Source organism: Salmo salar, chromosome 06 (assembly GCF_965601325.2).
Source record: "Salmo salar chromosome 06, fSalSal1, whole genome shotgun sequence".
Taxonomy (NCBI): Eukaryota; Metazoa; Chordata; class Actinopteri; order Salmoniformes; family Salmonidae; genus Salmo; species Salmo salar.
This window is the reverse complement of record NC_138296.1, coordinates 49,103,976-49,124,080: the sequence shown is the minus strand read 5'-3', so window position 1 is coordinate 49,124,080 and position 20,105 is coordinate 49,103,976. Positions and strand designations below refer to the sequence as shown.

General features: G+C 39.6%; 2 protein-coding genes across 2 annotated transcripts; both read right to left on the bottom strand.

Annotated features, from left to right (window-relative positions):
• Nucleotides 1-3,153: 3,153 nt before the first annotated feature.
• LOC106594533 (interferon alpha-7-like) lies at nucleotides 3,154-4,305 on the bottom strand. The gene is made up of 5 exons (XM_082976119.1): nucleotides 4,180-4,305; nucleotides 3,997-4,083; nucleotides 3,716-3,865; nucleotides 3,366-3,458; nucleotides 3,154-3,261 (listed from the first exon to the last, which is right to left on the bottom strand). The coding sequence occupies exons 1-5, from the start codon at nucleotides 4,303-4,305 to the stop codon at nucleotides 3,154-3,156; spliced, it is 564 nt and encodes a 187-aa protein (XP_082832245.1).
• Nucleotides 4,306-9,346: 5,041 nt separating this feature from the next.
• On the bottom strand, nucleotides 9,347-10,500 carry LOC123743453 (interferon alpha-7-like). Its single transcript, XM_082976118.1, has 5 exons — nucleotides 10,375-10,500; nucleotides 10,192-10,278; nucleotides 9,909-10,058; nucleotides 9,559-9,651; nucleotides 9,347-9,454 (listed from the first exon to the last, which is right to left on the bottom strand). The coding sequence occupies exons 1-5, from the start codon at nucleotides 10,498-10,500 to the stop codon at nucleotides 9,347-9,349; spliced, it is 564 nt and encodes a 187-aa protein (XP_082832244.1).
• Between the last annotated feature and the right edge of the window lie 9,605 nt (nucleotides 10,501-20,105).

Sequence of the window (20,105 nt, the reverse complement as noted above, 5' to 3'; positions counted from 1 at the left end):
CTTTTCCTCTGATTAATTTAGCCTATTTTCGAGTGCATTTGATATTGGATCCACCTTCTGTTTCAAGATGGTGTTCAGCTTGTTGAAATACGGTTCAGAGACCCTTTGCCTGAAGTAACTGACCCTCCATCTCCAGAGGATGCCCCAACACCACACCCGACCTGAAGACAATATCAAATGGTTGTGAGTGAATTCGTTCCGTCTTAATTAAGAAAAGTACTGAAAATTTAAAAAAATATCGCTTAGATTAAATCACAAGTTAAAGACCTATGCCAATTATTGTCTGCCCCCAAAATATAACTTAGGCTACAACATGAGGGATCATACTTACGCATCCCTCCAATTTCTAAACTTAACTAGTTCACCTGTTTTTGAACAGGTTCAGTGTTTCTTTGTTCCATGTGACAGGAGTTAGGCTGTTAAATAACTGGGCCATTTATTCCAAAGCCTCTAATGCAACCACAGAGACGTCCTCGCCCTGTATAAAATAAAACAAGGTTTTAGGCATTAGGAAGTCTCATAAATTCTATGGTTAAACTTCCAATTTATAATTTTGAAATTGCAATAAAATCATACACTCTAGTTTATTCTATCCATATCTTGCTACATGATACATTTCAGTATCTTACCTGTGTGTTCTTGGAAACATGCTCTGGAAACATGCGCTCGACTTTTCTTTTAGACACAAAACTGTAAAATGTCCAACCTGAAATAAAGTCATATCAATATCAAAAAGTGAACTGTTTTGGAATAGTATCCATAAATTAAACATTGTGGTACAGAGAGTGAAAGCATTGGTTACATAAAACATCCTATAATACAATAAAAATAAATGGAGGTCTAATAATGAGATATATTGAGCATCAAATTGTGCACACCAAATAGCGGACAGGTGCAAAAAAGCGCACTAGCGCATAAACTGCGTCCACCCGCACTGATCGGATGCTGGTGTGTATAAGCAGAACAGAACAGAGTCAGGTAGATACTCAACCCTTTCAAGGCTAGCATGAACATTTGAATATTTCGTCGTTCGGAGAGAAGAGCAGGCCTATAAGAATAAACCAATTTGCCAATGTGTTGTGATAACATTATCGTAGGTAAATCAATTTTACAATCCTCATGAGATTAGTTCAACTACTCTCTTACCTCATCAGAACCCCAAATTAGAAATGTTTATGCCATTTTTTGATACCATGTAAATGTTTAAAAAAAACACACACACACTGTATAGCTTCCAAATGTAGTTCAAACTAACCCATAACTTTTATCTCATAGATGGACATTCCTTTCATCCTTAGTTCTTTGACAATGGTTACTTTTCTCCAACCCCAATCCTCAGCTATTGAGAAAAATAGTGGTTCAGTGACCGCTTTGGTGTTGTTTGAACAGCAGATTGCTCCTTTAAAAAAGTCAGTCTATAAACAAACTAATGCATGAATGAATGAATGACTGAATATATAAATGAATTAATAAAAATGATGAGAGAATAATTATTTGATTTTATTGTAAAGGAATAAATACATAGCCTTCACATATAAATGTCAGTCAACCAATGTTTATAAATAAATCATTCATTCAGTAAATGTATGAGCTATCAATCTATAAGCCGGGCTCAGAAACATGTCACATGTCTCCAATGATGATTATGTGGTTCTCCAACAGACCACTTCTTCCTCATGGCTTGACTCTGCTGTCGAGGAATTTCTTGAAGTGCACCAGGTTGTCTCGAACCTCCAATCGCGTGATCTCCCGTGCGCATGCGCTGTGTTCCTGGAGAGCACAGAATATATATATACCAGACCCCGACCTACTGGCTCCCGGTCATCTATAAGTTTCTGTTAGGTAAAGCTCCGCCTTATCTCAGCTCACTGGTCACCATAACAACACCCATCCGTAGCACGCGCTCCAGCAGTTGAAGGCATTAACTTTAATCAAATCGCATTTTAATGGGAAAAAACATTAATTGCTACAGAATGTAGTAATTTCATGTCAAAACGCATATCAAATGAGATTTAGTTTTACTACAATGTAAAAACAATTTAAACTGAGCCATGTTGGTTTAAAAAGCTGACTCTTCCAAATGAAAAATGGATAACTTCGTTCGGAGCCGTTGTGTTGAACACTGTGCGATGTTTAACAGTGAGAGTGGCAGAATGGTGAACTTACTAAATGACTGAGAGTTTGACTGTGTGATATTAGGTTGCTTCTTGTGTAAATCTTTTCCGTCTGGATTTTAATGATTTGTATGTAGAGATAGCAAAAGCTCAGGTTGTCCAGCCCGGCGGAGATACAATCTTCGGCAAAATCATTCGCAAGAAGAATCCTGCAAAAATATTATTTGAAGATGACTGGTCATCCCCAAAACCAACACCTCATTTGGCCGCCTCTCCTTCCAGTTCTCTGCTGCCAGTGACTGGAACAAATTGCAAAAATCGCTGAATCTGGAGACTTATATTTCTCTCACTAACTATAAACATCAGCTATTTGAGCAGCTAACGGATCCCGCCATTTGCACACACTGTATATAGACTTTCTTTTTTTCTATTGTGTTATTGACTGTACGCTTGTTTATTCCATGTGTAAATCTGTGTTGTTGTTTGTGTCGCACTGCTTTGCTTTATCTTGGCCAGGTCGCAGTTGTAAATGAGAACTTGTGCTCAACTAGCTTTCCTGCATGAATAAAGGTGAAATAAAAAATGATGAACCTTTAAAAAACTCTGTGTTGTTGTTTTTGTCGCACTGCTTTGCTTTATCTTGGCCAGTTCGCAGTTGTAAATGATAACTTGTTCTCAACTGTCCTACACGGTTAATAAATAAAGGTGAAATAAAAAATAAATTCATTAAAACACACCGACAGACTTGGATACAGAATGAGCACTCAGATTAACAATATTTCAAATAATATTTTTTTTATTAACTTAACATTTGATGAAGAGCAACAACAGGCACAATTTTCAAATAGATGAATAAATACTTTCAAAAATAGGCCTACATAAATGAATAATCTTGATAAATAAATAAATATATAAATAAATAAATACATGTATAATATTGCTGTTGGACATTGCACATTGCATGATTGTAGAATAGAAGGCTTTTAAAATCAAGCACAATTGTAAAACACTTTAGTAAAAAACATCTGCAAGTTCAAATTCATGTTCTGTTGGACCACAGAAGGCTATCAGAGTTGTGTTTCAGGATGAATTCTAGAGTGTACAGGAATTCTTTTCGAACCACTTCCCAGGCGCAGTAACTGAATTTCTGTGAAAATGAAAATAAACTGTTAGGGCAATGTAGGGTAATATTGTCCTATGTAGAGATATTATCAAAACAATGTGTCTATTTGTTTTCAACCTATATTCTACCTTTTCTTTTAGGACTGCTGCAATGTTCCCAAAGTACGTCTTCAGGCCCTGTGCCCTGATGGGATAATCACTTGTATCCACACTGCTCATCATCTGCCAGAAAGGAAGAAAGAGGCAGGCGATGAATAATAATTAAAATGTATCCATTATAGTGTATTTGCTTGCACCCTACATTTTATTTTAGGACAGCAGCGATGCTCCTAAAGTATGTATTCAGCGCCTTTTCCCTGACTAGATAATCACGTGTATCCACACTCCCCATCATCTGACACAAGAAGAAAATAATTCAAACATCACCATACCAGACTTAAACAGTTAAGCTATCTGTATAGGCATAGGTAGGTACTCACACATTTGCTCTCTTCAATCTGACGGTAGACAATGTTCTGAAAATACTCCAACTTCTGTTGGTCCCACATTGTCGGCAGTTCGTCAGTTCCAAACAATGTGTCGATATTCTTCAATGTCTCATAAATAGCCTTAGCACCACTGCTGCTCAACTGAAAGGGACAACAACAATAATTTCAAATAACATAATTGGCAGTTTAAAGTTTTCTACTTTCTGATCCTAACGGTTGCAAATACGCTTTCATGCTGTAATGACCACTTGGATATGATCGCTTGCCCTTACCTGTGGCCCGCCGGAGGTTGCAAATGCCGTGGCTGGGAATTCCATGAAGACATTGTCCTGCAGGCACTCCATAGGAAAATGACCCCCCTGAAAGAAAGAGAAAACACATGTTTCACGTTGAGCTATTCAGTTAAACTTCGTTGGATAATACATCTCAAGTCTACAGTAATTTAAAAAATGTACCATGTCTCTCAGTAGGTTGTGGGTTGATCGCACCAGCTGTCCTTGTAGCTGGCAAGGCATGGGCACCGAGAAAACTTGCACGAGGCAGAGGAAGGCGCTCATCCAAATGATCATCTGAATTGCCATTTTTAGGGTAGTTAGATGATCTGCAGCAGATGGTCATTGTTAGTTGAATATAATCCTGAAAATAATTAATTCATTGAAGCCTTAAGCAGTGATCAAATGATAGCATGTTGTTGACTTACCTGTTGCCAGTATATTGCAAAAATCCACCAGTCAGAATGTGGTTTGTGTTCTGATCCCATATCTGCGGATTAATTTAAATAGTGAGGATTGAAAGGATGTAGAAAAAGTGAAAGGGTATCTCGCTAAATTAAGAGTTAAAATGAATGAATTTGGGAAAGTTTTGCCTAGTGAACCGCAAGACCGGATTTCTCTTTTCTTGTGCTCCACTTCCTTCTCATCATGTTTCGAGTTTTCTTTCGTAGGAGGCACATTGTCCTAAGTGGGTTTAAAAAATGTAACTCATAGGCTCAAACGTGAAGGAGAGAGAGAGAGAGAGAGAGAGAGAGAGAGAGAGAGAGAGAGAGAGAGAGAGAGAGAGAGAGAGAGAGAGAGAGAGAGAATATTGACCCCTTAACTTTACAATGAATGCAGTAGTGCTCTTTATGTCTTTATAAACACCAATATTTAACTAATGGCACTTTTATGGACTAAGGGAAGGCCTACAATGTTTGTTTGTTAATCACAAAACTGCTGTTTGCTTGTTTGTTTCTCTCCCTCTCTCTCTCTCTCTCTCTCTCTCTCTCTCTCTCCCTCTCTCTCTCTGTGTGTCTGCGTGCGTGCGTGTGTCTGTGAGAGGGAAGGAGAGATGAGGATTTAATATGATCTCGTTCTGTTGGCATCTTCTGTCTTTAATCCCATTCATGTCTATACATTTGAATTAAAATGTTGATTATAACTGATATAGATAGAAATCAACCAGCATTTTATGACGTCTGTATCTGAATAGTCAGGCTAACATTAACATTTGACTATTTATTACTTACGAGAGACTAAATAAACCAATGTGCTAAGGTGTTGTGATAACATTATCGTAGGCAAATACCTAAATCCTAATTCCTAATAACACTACACTTCATCGTCTTGGATATGCTTTGTTAAAGGGGCATTTTCTGCGATTGCCACATGCATAAATGAATGATAAACAGCCTACCTATTGATTCTTGAAGAATATATCACTTTTAAAGGCCTCATGAGCTCAGTCCACCTGTCTTACCTCAACAGAACCCAAAATGTACTTTTTATGACATTGTTTGAAACAATATACATCTAAACAAACACTTTACAGCTTGAAAATGTAGTAAACTATAATGTTGATCTCTTGGATGGTCATTACTTTAATCAATAGATCTCCGACAGCGGTTACTTTTCTCGAACCACATCCCTCATCTATTTACCAGAATAGTGGTTGAGTGACCACTATGGTGTTGTTTTGAACTGTAGATTCCCTATAAACAAATGAATGCATGAAAGACTGAATGGATGAATTAATGGATGACTGAATACATGAATGAATGAGAAAAACAATATGATAATAGATGCATGTATTTTGTCATTTAGTTGTGTTATAAATAAAATAAATACATAGCCTTCACATATAAATCAGTCAGTAAAAATATCATCCATCAATCTATTTGCCAGCCTCAGGGACATGTCACATGTCTCCAATGATGGTTATGTGGTTGTCCAACAGACCGCTCTTTCCTCACCGCTTGACTCTGAGGTCGACTTCGTCACAGCTTGACCATGGTGTCGAGGAATTTTTAAAACTGCACCAGTTTGTAGCGAAGCTCCGCTCCCACGATCTCACATGCGCATGCGCTGTGTTCCTGGAGCGCAAACAATTACATGCATGTTTTCAGTCAACTCAACCACAACAGGTGCTGCGCCAACGCATCCGACGACACAAGAAACGGCGCTTGGAAGTTCCAAGTTTCAGCGAAATTCATCCGATTTGTGGTGATCTAGAACTTTTCCTCTGATTAATTTAGCCTATTTTCGAGTGCATTTGATATTGGATCCACCTTCTGTTTCAAGATGGTGTTCAGCTTGTTGAAATACGGTTCAGAGACCCTTTGCCTGAAGTAACTGACCCTCCATCTCCAGAGGATGCCCCAACACCACACCCGACCTGAAGACAATATCAAATGGTTGTGAGTGAATTCGTTCCGTCTTAATTAAGAAAAGTACTGAAAATTAAAAAAATTATCGCTTAGATTAAATCACAAGTTAAAGACCTATGCCAATTATTGTCTGCCCCCCAAATATAACTTAGGCTACAACATGAGGGATCATACTTACGCATCCCTCCAATTTCTAAACTTAACTAGTTCACCTGTTTTTGAACAGGTTCAGTGTTTCTTTGTTCCATGTGACAGGAGTTAGGCTGTTAAATAACTGGGCCATTTATTCCAAAGCCTCTAATGCAACCACAGAGACGTCCTCGCCCTGTATAAAATAAAACAAAGTTTTAGGCATTAGGAAGTCTCATAAATTCTATGGTTAAACTTCCAATTTATAATTTTGAAATTGCAATAAAATCATACACTCTAGTTTATTCTATCCATATCTTGCTACATGATACATTTCAGTATCTTACCTGTGTGTTCTTGGAAACATGCTCTGGAAACATGCGCTCGACTTTTCTTTTAGACACAAAACTGTAAAATGTCCAACCTGAAATAAAGTCATATCAATATCAAAAAGTGAACTGTATTGGAATAGTATCCATAAATGAAACATTGTGGTACAGAGAGTGAAAGCATTGCTTACATAAAACGTCCTATAATACAATAAAAATAAATGGAGGTCTAATAATGAGATATATTGAGCATCAAATTGTGCACACCAAATAGCGGACAGGTGCAAAAATGCGCACTAGCGCATAAACTGCGTCCACCCGCACTGATCGGATGCTGGTGTGTATAAGCAGAACAGAACAGAGTCAGGTAGATACTCAACCATTTCAAGGCTAGCATGAATATTTGAATATTTCGTCATTCGGAGAGAAGAGCAGGCCTATAAGAATAAACCAATTTGCCAATGTGTTGTGATAACATTATCGTAGGTAAATCAATTTTACAATCCTCATGAGTTTAGTTCAACTACTCTCTTACCTCATCAGAACCCAAAATTAGAAATGTTCATGCCATTTTTTGATACCATGTAAATGTAAAAAAAAAAAAAACACACACTGTATAGCTTCCAAATGTAGTTCAAACTAACCCATAACTTTTATCTCATAGATGGACATTCCTTTCATCCTTAGTTCTTTGACAATGGTTACTTTTCTCCAACCCCAATCCTCAGCTATTGAGAAAAACAGTGGTTCAGTGACCGCTTTGGTGTTGTTTGAACAGCAGATTGCTCCTTTAAAAAAGTCAGTCTATAAACAAACTAATGCATGAATGAATGAATGACTGAATATATAAATGAATTAATAAAAATGATGAGAGAATAATTATTTGATTTTATTGTAAAGGAATAAATACATAGCCTTCACATATAAATGTCAGTCAACCAATGTTTATAAATAAATCATTCATTCAGTAAATGTATGAGCTATCAATCTATAAGCCGGGCTCAGAAACATGTCACATGTCTCCAATGATGATTATGTGGTTCTCCAACAGACCTCTTCTTCCTCATGGCTTGACTCTGCTGTCGAGGAATTTCTTGAACTGCAGCAGGTTGTCGCGAACCTCCAATCGCGTGATCTCCCGTGCGCATGCGCTGTGTTCCTGGAGAGCACAGAATATATATATATATACCAGACCCCGACCTACTGGCTCCCGGTCATCTATAAGTTTCTGTTAGGTAAAGCTCCGCCTTATCTCAGCTCACTGGTCACCATAACAACACCCATCCGTAGCACGCGCTCCAGCAGTTGAAGGCATTAACTTTAATCAAATCGCATTTTAATGGGAAAAAACATTAATTGCTACAGAATGTAGTAATTTCATGTCAAAACGCATATCAAATGAGATTTAGTTTTACTACAATGTAAAAACAATTTAAACTGAGCCATGTTGGTTTAAAAAGCTGACTCTTCCAAATGAAAAATGGATAACTTCGTTCGGAGCCGTTGTGTTGAACACTGTGCGATGTTTAACAGTGAGAATGGCAGAATGGTGAACTTACTAAATGACTGAGAGTTTGACTGTGTGATATTAGGTTGCTTCTTGTGTAAATATTTTCCGTCTGGATTTTAATGATTTGTATGTAGAGATAGCAAAAGCTCAGGTTGCCCAGCCCGGCGGAGATACAATCTTCGGCCAAATCATTCGCAAGAAGATTCCTGCAAAAATATTATTTGAAGATGACTGGTCATCCCCAAAACCAACACCTCATTTGGCCGCCTCTCCTTCCAGTTCTCTGCTGCCAGTGACTGGAACAAATTGCAAAAATCGCTGGAGACTTATATTTCTCTCACTAACTTTAAACATCAGCTATTTGAGCAGCTAACGGATCCCGCCATTTGCACACACTGTATATAGACTTTCTTTTTTTCTATTGTGTTATTGACTGTACGCTTGTTTATTCCATGTGTAAATCTGTGTTGCTGCTTTGCTTTATCTTGGCCAGGTCGCAGTTGTAAATGAGAACTTGTGCTCAACTAGCTTTCCTGCATAAATAAAGGTGAAATAAAAAATTATGAACGTTTAAAAAACTCTGTGTTGTTGTTTTTGTTGCACTGCTTTGCTTTATCTTGGCCAGTTCGCAGTTGTAAATGATAACTTGTTCTCAACTGGACTACACGGTTAAATAAAGGTGAAATAAAAAATAAATTCATTAAAACACACCGACAGACTTGGATACAGAATGAGCACTCAGATTAACAATATTTAAAAGAATATTTTTTTAATTAACTTAACATTTGATGAAGAGCAACAACAGGCACCATTTTCAAATAGATGAATAAATACTTTCAAAAATAGGCCTACATAAATGAATAATCTTGATAAATAAATAAATATATAAATAAATAAATACATGTATAATATTGCTGTTGGACATTGCACATTGCATGATTGTAGAATAGAAGGCTTTTAAAATCAAGCACAATTGTAAAACACTTTAGTAAAAAACATCTGCAAGTTCAAATTCATGTTCTGTTGGACCACAGAAGGCTATCAGAGTTGTGTTTCAGGATGAATTCTAGAGTGTACAGGAGTTCTTTTCGAACCACTTCCCAGGCGCAGTAACTGAATTTCTGTGAAAATGAAAATAAACTGTTAGGGCAATGTAGGGTAATATTGTCCTATGTAGAGATATTATCAAAACAATGTGTCTATTTGTTTTCAACCTATATTCTACCTTTTCTTTTAGGACTGCTGCAATGTTCCCAAAGTACGTCTTCAGGCCCTCTGCCCTGATGGGATAATCACTTGTATCCACACTGCTCATCATCTGCCAGAAAGGAAGAAAGAGGCAGGCGATGAATAATAATTCAAATGTATCCATTATAGTGTATTTGCTTGCACCCTACTTTTTATTTTAGGACAGCAGCGATGTTCCTAAAGTATGTATTCAGCGCCTTTTCCCTGACTAGATAATCACGTGTATCCACACTCCCCATCATCTGACACAAGAAGAAAATAATTCAAACGTCACCATACCAGACTTAAACAGTTAAGCTATCTGTATCGGCATAGGTAGGTACTCACACATTTGCTCTCTTCAATCTGACGGTAGACAATGTTCTGAAAATACTCCAACTTCTGTTGGTCCCACATTGTCGGCAGTTCGTCAGTTCCAAACAATGTGTCGATATTCTTCAATGTCTCATAAATAGCCTTAGCACCACTGCTGCTCAACTGAAAGGGACAACAACAATAATATCAAATAAAATAAATGGCAGTTTAAAGTTTTCTACTTTCTGATCCTAACGGTTGCAAATACGCTTTCATTCTGTAAAGAACACTTGGATATATGCTCGCTTGCCCTTACCTGTGGCCCGCCGGAGGTTGCAAATGCCGTGGCTGGGAATTCCATGAAGACATTGTCCTGCAGGCACTCCATAGGAAAATGACCCCCCTGAAAGAAAGAGAAAACACATGTTTCACGTTGAGCTATTCAGTTAAACATAGTTGGATAATACATCTCAAGTCTACAGTTATTAAAAAATTGTACCATATCTCTCAGTAGGTTTTGGGTTGTTCGCACCAGCTGTCCTTTTAGCTGGCAAGGCATGGGCATCGAGAAAACTTGCACGAGGCAGAGGAAGGCGCTCATCCAAGTGATAATCTGAATTGCCATTTTTAGGGTAGTTAGATGATCTGCAGCAGATGGTCATTGTTAGTTGAGTAAAATCCTGAAAATAATTAATCAATTGATGCCTGAAGCAATGATCAAATGATAGCATGTTGTTGACTTACCTGTTGCCAGTATATTGCAAATTTCCTCAAATCAGAAATGTGGTTTGTGTTCTGATCCCATATCTGCGGATTCATTTAAATAGTGAGGATTGAAAGGATGTAGAAAAAGTGAAAGGGTATCTCGCTAAATTAAGAGTTAAAATGAATGAATTTGGGAAAGTTTTGCCTAGTGAACCGCAAGACCGGATTTCTCTTTTCTTGTGCTCCACTTCCTTCTCATCATGTTTCGAGTTTTCCTTCGTAGGAGGCACATTGTCCTAAGTAGATTAAGAAAATGTAACTCATAAGCTCAAACGTTGCTAAGAAAGACAAGGAGAAGAAGAAGGGGGGAGGGAGAGAGAGAGAGAGAGAGAGAGAGAGAGAGAGAGAGTATCGACCCCTTAACTTAACAATGAATGCAGTAGACCTCTTCATGTCTTTATAAACACCAATATTAAACTATTGGAACTTTTATGGACTCAGGGAAGGCCTACTACAATGTTTGTTTGTTAATCACAAAACTGCAATTGGCTCGTTTGTTTGTTTCTCACTCTATCTCTCTCTCTCTCTCTCTCTGTGTGTGTGTGTCTGTGTGCGTGTGTCTGTGAGAGAGGGAGTGAGAGACGATGATTTGATATGATCTGGTTCTGTTTGCATCTTCTGTTTTTAATACCATTCACTATTCATTTGAATTATACTGTTGATAATAACTGATGATTAAATAGAAATCAACCAGCATTTTATAACGTCTGTATCTGAATAATCAGGCTAACATTAACATTTGACTATTTATTACTTACGAGAGACTAAATAAACAATGTGCTAAGGTGTTGTGATAACATTATCGTAGGCTTAGTAGAAAAATACCTAAATCCTAATTCCTAATGACACTACATTTCATCATCTTGGATATGCTTAGTTAAAGGGGCAATTTCTGTGATTGCCTACATTCATAAATTAATGATAAACAGCCCACCTATTGACTCTTTAAGAATATATCACTTTTAAAGGCCTCATGAGCTCAGTCCACCTGTCTTACCTCAACAGAACCCAAAATGTACTTTTTATGACATTGTTTGAAACAATATACATCTAAACAAACACTTTACAGCTTGAAAATGTAGTAAACTATAATGTTGATCTCTTGGATGGTCATTACTTTAATCAATAGATCTCTGACAGCGGTTACTTTTCTCGAACCACATCCCTCATCTATTTACCAGAATAGTGGTTGAGTGACCACTATGGTGTTGTTTTGAACTGTAGATTCCCTATGAACAAATGAATGCATGAAAGACAATGGATGAATAAATGGATGACTGAATATATAAATGAATGAAAAAAACAATATGATAATAGATGCATGTTTATGTCATTTAATTGTATTATAAATAAATAAATACATAGCCTTCACATATAAATAAATCAGTCAGTCAGTAAAATATTATCCGTCAATCTATTTGCCAGCCTCAGGGACATGTTACATGTCTCCAATGATGGTTATGTGGTTGTCCAACAGACCGCTCCTTCCTCACGGCTTGACTCTGAGGCCGACTTCGTCACAGCTTGACCATGGTGTCGAGGAATTTTTAAAACTGCACTAGTTTGTAGCGAAGCTCCGCTCCCACGATCTCACATGCGCTGTGTTCCTGGAGAGCAAACAAGACATGCATGTTTTCAGTCAACTCAACCACAACAGGTGCTGCGCCAACGCATCCGACGACACAAGAAACGGCGCTTGGAAGTTCCAAGTTTCAGCGAAATTCATCCGATTTGTGGTGATCTAGAACTTTTCCTCTGATTAATTTACCCTATTTTCGAGTGGATTTGATGTTGGATCCACCTTCTGTTTCAAGATGGTGTTCAGCTTGTTGAAATACGTTTTCAGAGACCCTTTGCCTGAAGTAACTGACCCTCCATCTCCAGAGGATGCCCCAACACCACACCCGACCTGAAGACAATATAAAATGGTTGTGAGTGAATTAGTTCCGTCTTAAGAAAAGTACTGAAAAAAAAAATATCGCTTAGATTAAATCACAAATGAAAGATCTATGCCAATTATTGTCTGGCCCCCAAATATAACTTAGGCTACAACATGAGGGATCATACTTACGCATCCCTCCAATTTCTTAACTTAACTAGTTCACCTGTTTTTGAACAGGTTCAGTGTTTCTTTTTTCCATATGACAGGAGTCAGGCTGTTAAATAACTGGGCCATTTATTCCAAAGCCTCTAATGCAACCACAGAGACGTCCTCGGCCTGTATAAAAGAAAACAAGGTTTTAGGCATTAGGATGTCTCATAAATTCCATGGTTAAACTTCCAATTTATCATTTTAAAATTGCAAAAAGTCATACACTCTAGTTTATTCTATCCATATCTTGCTACATGATACATTTCACTATCTTACCTGTGTGTTCTTTTCTATTTCTATGTTTAAGTTGTAGTTTGTCTATTTCTATGTTGGGATTGTTTGGGGTTGATCTCTAATTGGAGGCAGCTGATCCTCATTGCCTCTGATTAAAGATCATATTTAAGTAGGGGTTTTTCTCATTGTTGTTTGTGGGTTATTATCTTTTGAGTTGTGTGTTTTCCTCTCTGCGTCACGGTTTGTTTTTTTGTGTTTCAAGTTATTTATGTATTGCATTAAGTTTCACGTTTAAATATGTGTAACTACGAGCACACTGCATTTAGGCCCGCTTCTTCGAACAGTCGTGACAATATGGCTGTTCAGCATTTACATTGCACATCCTTGAAATAAAAATAGATGTTATTAATAGAGAGACTGATAGTGTTGAATGAAGTCTATAGTTCGGCCATTTTACCTCACTGCTTGTATTTGTATGTGTTACGGATCCCCATTAGCTGCTGCTGAGACAGCAGCTACTCTTGTTGGGGTCCAGCAAAATGAAGGCAGGTCTGGATGCTCCTCTTTACACATCACAAACCAACAAATATTATTTAAATCAACAACATAGGAATCGCTACAAATCTTATTGTATAACCTGTTATGCACTATATTAGGCCCAGCCTTTGGATCTTTTGGTTTTCCTAAATATGGCTACTATATTGTGATCACGTCGTCCGATGGATTTGTATACTGCTTTTAAACAAATTTCTGCAGTATTAGTAAAGATGTGATCAATACATGTTGATGATTTCATTCTTTGCTGTTTGTAACTACCCGGGTAGGTTGATTGATAACTTAACCAGGTTGCAGGCACTAGTTACCAGTTTGAAGCTTTCTCTTGAGTGGGCAGCCTGATGAAAGCCAGTCAATATTTAAATCACCTAGAAAATATACCTCTCTATTGATATCACATACATTGTCAAGCATTTCATACATGTTATCCAGATACTGACTGTTAGCACTTGGTGGTCTATAGCAGCTTCCCACCAGAATGGGCTTTATGTGAGGCACATGATCCTGTAGCCATATTACTTCAACATAATTTAACATGAGATCCTCTCTAAGCTTTACAGGAACATTTCTGTCTTCTCTGTAGATCTTATAACCATGTATTGCTAGCACTGTGTCACGTCGGTTGAAAGGAGAGGACCAAAGTGCAGCGTGGTGTGTCGCTGTAGGCCGTCTCTGTTGGCTCCGGACTGTAGGCCGTCTCTGTCGGCTCCGGACTGTAGGCCGTCTCTGTCGGCTCCGGACTGTAGGCCGTCACTGTCGGCTCCGGACTGTAGGCCGTCACTGTCGGCTCCGGACTGTAGGCCGTCACTGTCGGCTCCGGACTGTAAACTGTCGCCGGAAGCTCTGGACGGGGAACTGTCGCCAGAAGCTCTGGATGGGGAACTGTCGCCGGAAGCTCTGGACGGGGGACTGTCGCCAGAAACTCTGGACGGGGGACTGTCGCCGGAAGCTCTGGACGGGGAATGCACACTCGAGGCCTGATGCGTGGGGCTGGCTTTGGAGGCGCCAGACTAGTAACACGCACCACAGGGCTAGTGCGAGGAGCAGGAACAGGACGTACTGGACTGGACTGGGCAGGGGCACTGGAGGCCTGATGCGTGGGCCTGGCTTTGGAGGCGCCAGACTAGTAACACGCACCACAGGGCTAGTGCGAGGAGCAGGAACAGGACTCACCAGGCTGGGGAGACATGCAGGAGGCCTGGCTCTGGGAGCAGGCACAGGACTCCCCAGGCTGGGGAGACCTACTGGAGGCCTGGTCCGTGGAGGAGGCACAGGATAGACTGGGCTGTGGGGGAGCACTGGAGATCTGGTGCGTAGGCTTGACACCACTCTTCCAGGCTCAATGCCCACTTTCGCCCGGCACGGGCGGAGTGCAGGCATAGGACGAACTGAGCCCTCCCAGCGCCCCGGAGACACAGTACGCAGAGCCGGCGCAGGATACCCTGGGCCGAAACGTCGCACTGGAGACCAGACGCGCTGAGCTGGCACAATCTGCCCTGGCTGGATGCCCACTCTCGCATGGCACTTTGGGGGGGCCTTCATATAGCGCTCCGGGGTATGAGCGCATACTGGAGACACCGTGCGCTTCACCGCATAACACGGTGCCTGACCAGTACCACGCTGCTTCCGGTAAGCACGGGGAGTTGGCTCAGGTCTATCGCCTGACTCTGCCAATCTCTCCGTATGCCCCCCCCCCCTCTCGGGCTTCCTTGCCAGCCCTGTTCCCGCATAACGTTGGCTCCCCTCTCCTGCTGCCTCTGCTCTCCTGGCTGCCTCCACCTGCTCCCATGGGAGGTGATCCCTTCCAGCCAGGATCTCCTCCCATGTGTAGGATCCCTTGCCATCCAGGATATCCTCACATGTCCAGGAGTCTTTTTTACCACGCTGCTTGGTCCGTTGGTGGTGGGAAGTTCTGTCACGTCAAGGTGCAGCGTGGTGAGCATACATATTCTTTTTATTAGAAAAGACGCCGAACAAAACAAAAAACACTTCCCAAAAAAACGTGAAGCTAAAGGCTATGTGCCATAAACAAAGTCAACTTCCCACAACACAAGAAGGGAAAAGGGCTACCTAAGTATGGTTTCCAATCAGAGACAACAATAGACAGCTGTCCCTGATTGAGAACCATACCCGGCCAAAACATAAAAAATAAAGAACATAGAAAAAGGAACATAGAATGCCCACCCTAGTCACACCCTGGCCTACCCAAAATAGAGAATAACAAACCTCTCTATTGCCAGGGCATGACACACTGTGTCATCAAAGGTATTATCGAAGTGAGTTTCAGAGATTGTCAGAATATGAATGTCCTCTGTTACTAGCAAATTATTGATTTCGTTAACCATGTTTCTTATACTACAAAGTTAACGTGGGCTATTTTAAACACTTTTCTGGGATGCTTGATTGTTTTTCTTGCTTTACTGGGAAGCTTGGCAGAAGCAGACATGCTTTGGTTATTTATGTTAGTGGAGGGTGAGCTGCAGAATGTGGACTTCCTGCTAGGGTACACCACCTCAGTGCTAACAGTAGAACTCTGGTACATAGGAATATGATTACTGCATACAATAGCTGTAGGATCATTCAGAGCAGTAAGAGGGACATACTTACATGTTGTCTTCCAATGCCCCTGGGATAATGTACATTTGCTGAAACATTATGATAACTTAGTGACACAATGGTAGGGACTAAATGAGCTGGGCCTGGGTTAGTGAATTCACTGTGCACCTTTTCAGTCTATTCGGCAAATATTGCTCCTATTACGTTATTGATTGTGGAACGCAGTTTCATAGATGGGTTGGAAACATAGAATTAAGAATTATAATAATTTAATAGTATTTCCATGGTAGGAACGGAAGTTGTATAGGTGCTCAAAGTACACTATTCAAAACAGGCCAGCCCTGTCCAGTGATAAAACACACCTCATTGAAAAAATTCATTTGAATATACAGTTGAAGTCAGAAGTTGACATACACTTAGATTGGAGTCATTAAAACTAGTTTTTCAACCACTCCACAAATTTCTTGTCAGCAATCTGTAGTTTTGGCAAGTCAGTTAGGACATCTACTTTGTGCATGACACAAGCAATTCTTCCAACAATTGTTAACAGACAGATTATTTCACTTATAATTCACTGTATCGCAATTCCAGTGGGTCAGAAGTTTACATACACTAAGTTGACTGAGCCGTTAAACAGCTTGGAAAATTCCAGAAAATTATGTAATGGCTTTAGAAGGTTCTGATAGGCTAGTTGACATCATTTGAGTCAATTGGAGGTGTACCTGTGGATGTATTTCAAGGCCCACCGGGGAAAATCAAAATAAATCAGCCAAAACCTCCCCCAAAAAATTGTAGACCTCCACAAGTCTGGTTCATCCTTGGGAGCAATTTCCAAACGACTGAAGGTACCACATTCATCGTTACAAACAATAGTACGCAAGTATAAACACTATGGGAACTAGAGGTCGACCGATTATGATTTTTCAACGCCGATACCAATGCCGATTATTGGAGGGCCAAAAAGCCGATACCGATTAATCGGCCGATTATTATTATGTTTTTTTTAAATATATGTATATATATACACACACACACACACACACACACACACACACACACACACACACTCTGTCACGGTCGTCGTTGGAAATGGAGGACCAAAACGCAGCAGGTATGTGTTTGTTCATTTTGAACATTTATTAAATCAAAATGAACACAAAAACAACAAAACTAACTCACGAACAACGAAACAGTCTTGAAAGGCTCACTCGGCAAAACAAGAAACAATCTCCCACAAATACACAGACAAACACACCCAACTAATATAGGACTTCCAATCAAAGGCAACACCACACAGCTGCCTTTAATTGGAAGTCCACCCCAATTAACTCAACATAGAAATAGATCAACCAGACTACACATAGAAATACATCAACATAGACCATAACTCAAAACCCGGAAATAATAAATCAAACGCCCTCCTAACTAACACACCACCTTGAACCACATAAAACAAATACCCTCTGCCACGTCCTGACCAAACTAAAATAATAATTAACCCTTATACTGGCCAGGACGTGACACACACACACACACACACACACACACACACACACACACACACACACACACACACACACACACACACACACACACACACACACACACACACACACACACACACACACACACACACACACACAGCTCTGAAGTGACAACAATACTGTAGAGTCTGCTTAGGAGACAAATACTCTCAACTGTTTGAATAATAAAAATAGAGTTTAAGTTACCTGTGATGAATGCTGAAAACAAAAACTGTAATTTCGATATGCAGGAAATCCTATTTTAATAATGGGCATGGTAAGAATTGACTACCAAAGTGCGAGTCACAATTCCCATGACACCTTCTAGCAAAATCTGAAAAGCGGTTCCTTCATTTATTCCATAGGATATTTTTAGATTAACTTAAAATAAGGTCTGTGTTTGGTTTAGGCTTACACCACCGTGCCAATTTTATAACTGTGTAGATATCCATAGGATATAACTCTGCACAATATAAGCGAAGATAATTATTTTTGTAGAGTGGATTTATGAAAATATGTTGACAAACGTTACCTAGTGAGATTTACACGGGTATCAAAACGCAGAGGCGGTTTAAGCACAAAACACAGACCTTATTTGAAGTAGATCAAGACATTCTCTATGGAAGACATGAACGGTAAAATAACGAAGGAACCCCTTTCAAGTTCAGCCGCAAGTTATTACAGGAATTATGATGCGTCGACTATTTCTCTCTAAACCATATATCTTTGACTATTACGAGCCTGCTGCTGCCTACCACCGCTCAGTCAGACTGCTCTATCAAATATCAAATCATAGACTTAACTATAATATAATAAACCTTAGGTCACTAACATGGTCAAATCTGGAAACTATCATCTCGAAAACATTATTCTTTCAGTGACATACGGAACCGTTCCGTATTTTATCTAACGGGTGGCATCCATAAGTCTAAATATTCCTGTTACATCGCACAACCTACAATGTTATTTCATAGTTCCATAAAATTCTGGCAAATTAGTTCGCAACGAGACAGATTCTGTATACCCTGATTCTGCGTGCAACGAACGCAAGAGAACTGACACAATTTCACCTGGTTAATATTGCCTGCTAACCTGGATTCTTTTAGCTAAATATGCAGGTTTAAAAATATATACTTCTGTGTATTGATTTTAAGAAAGGCATTGATGTTTATGGTTAGGTACAGTCGTGCAACGATTGTGCTTTTTTTTCGCAAATGCGCTTTTGTTAAATCATCCCCGTTTGGCGAAGTCGGCTGTCTTTGTTAGGAAGAACTAGTCTTCACAGTTCGCAACAAGCCAGGCAGCCCAAACTGCTGCATATACCCTGACTCTGTTTGCAAGAGAAGTGACACATTTTCCCTAGTTAAAAGAAATTCATGTTAGCAGGCAATATTAACTAAATATGCAGGTTTAAAAATATATACTTGTGTATTGATTTTAAGAAAGACATTGATGTTTATGGTTAGGTACACGTCGGAGCAAAGACAGTCCTTTTTCGCGAATGCGCACCACATCGATTATATGCAAAGCAGGACAGGCTAGATAAACTAGTAATATCATCAACCATGTGTAGTTAACTAGTGTTTATGATTGATTGATTGTTTTTTTATAAGATAAGTTTAATGCTAGCTAGCAACTTACCTTGGCAACGTAAAGCAGGTGGTTAGAGCGTTGGGCTAGTTAACGTAAGGTTGCATCCCCAAGCTGACAAGGTAAAAATCTGTCGTTCTGCCCCTGAACAAGGCAGTTAACCCTAGGCCGTCATTGAAAATAAGAATGTGTTCTTAACTGACTTGCCTAGTTAAATAAAGGTTTTTTTAAAAAAGGGCAAATCGGTGGCCAAAAATACCGATTACCGATTGCTATGAAAACTTGAAATCGGCCCTAATTAATCGGCCATTCCGATTAATCGGTCGACCTCTAATGGGAACACGCAGCGGTCATACCTCTGAGGAAGGAGACGCGTTCTGTCTCCTAGAGATGAACATATTTTGCTGCAAAAAGTGAAAATCAATCCCAGAACAACAGCAAAGGACCTTGTGAAGATGCTGAAGGAAACAGGTACAAAAGTATCTATATCCACAGTAAAACGAGTCCTATATCAACATAAACGAAAGGCCGCTCAGCAAGGAAAAAGCCACTGCTCCAAAACCGCCATAAAAAAGCTGAAGAACACCATCCCGACCGTGAAGCACGGCGGTGGCAGCATCATGTTGTGGGGGTGCTTTGCTGCAGGAGAGACTGGTGCACTTCACAAAATAGATGGCATCATGAGTCTGGAAAATAATGTGGATATATTGAAGCAACATCTCAAGACATCAGTCAGGAAGTTAAAGCTTGGTCGCAAATGGGTCTTCCAAATGTACAATGACCCCAAGCATACTTCCAAAGTTGTGGCAAAATGGCTTAAAGACAACAAAGTCAAGGTATTGGAATGGCCATCACAAAGCCCTGACCTCAATTCCATAGAAAATGTGTGGGCAGACCTGAAAAAGCTTGTGCGAG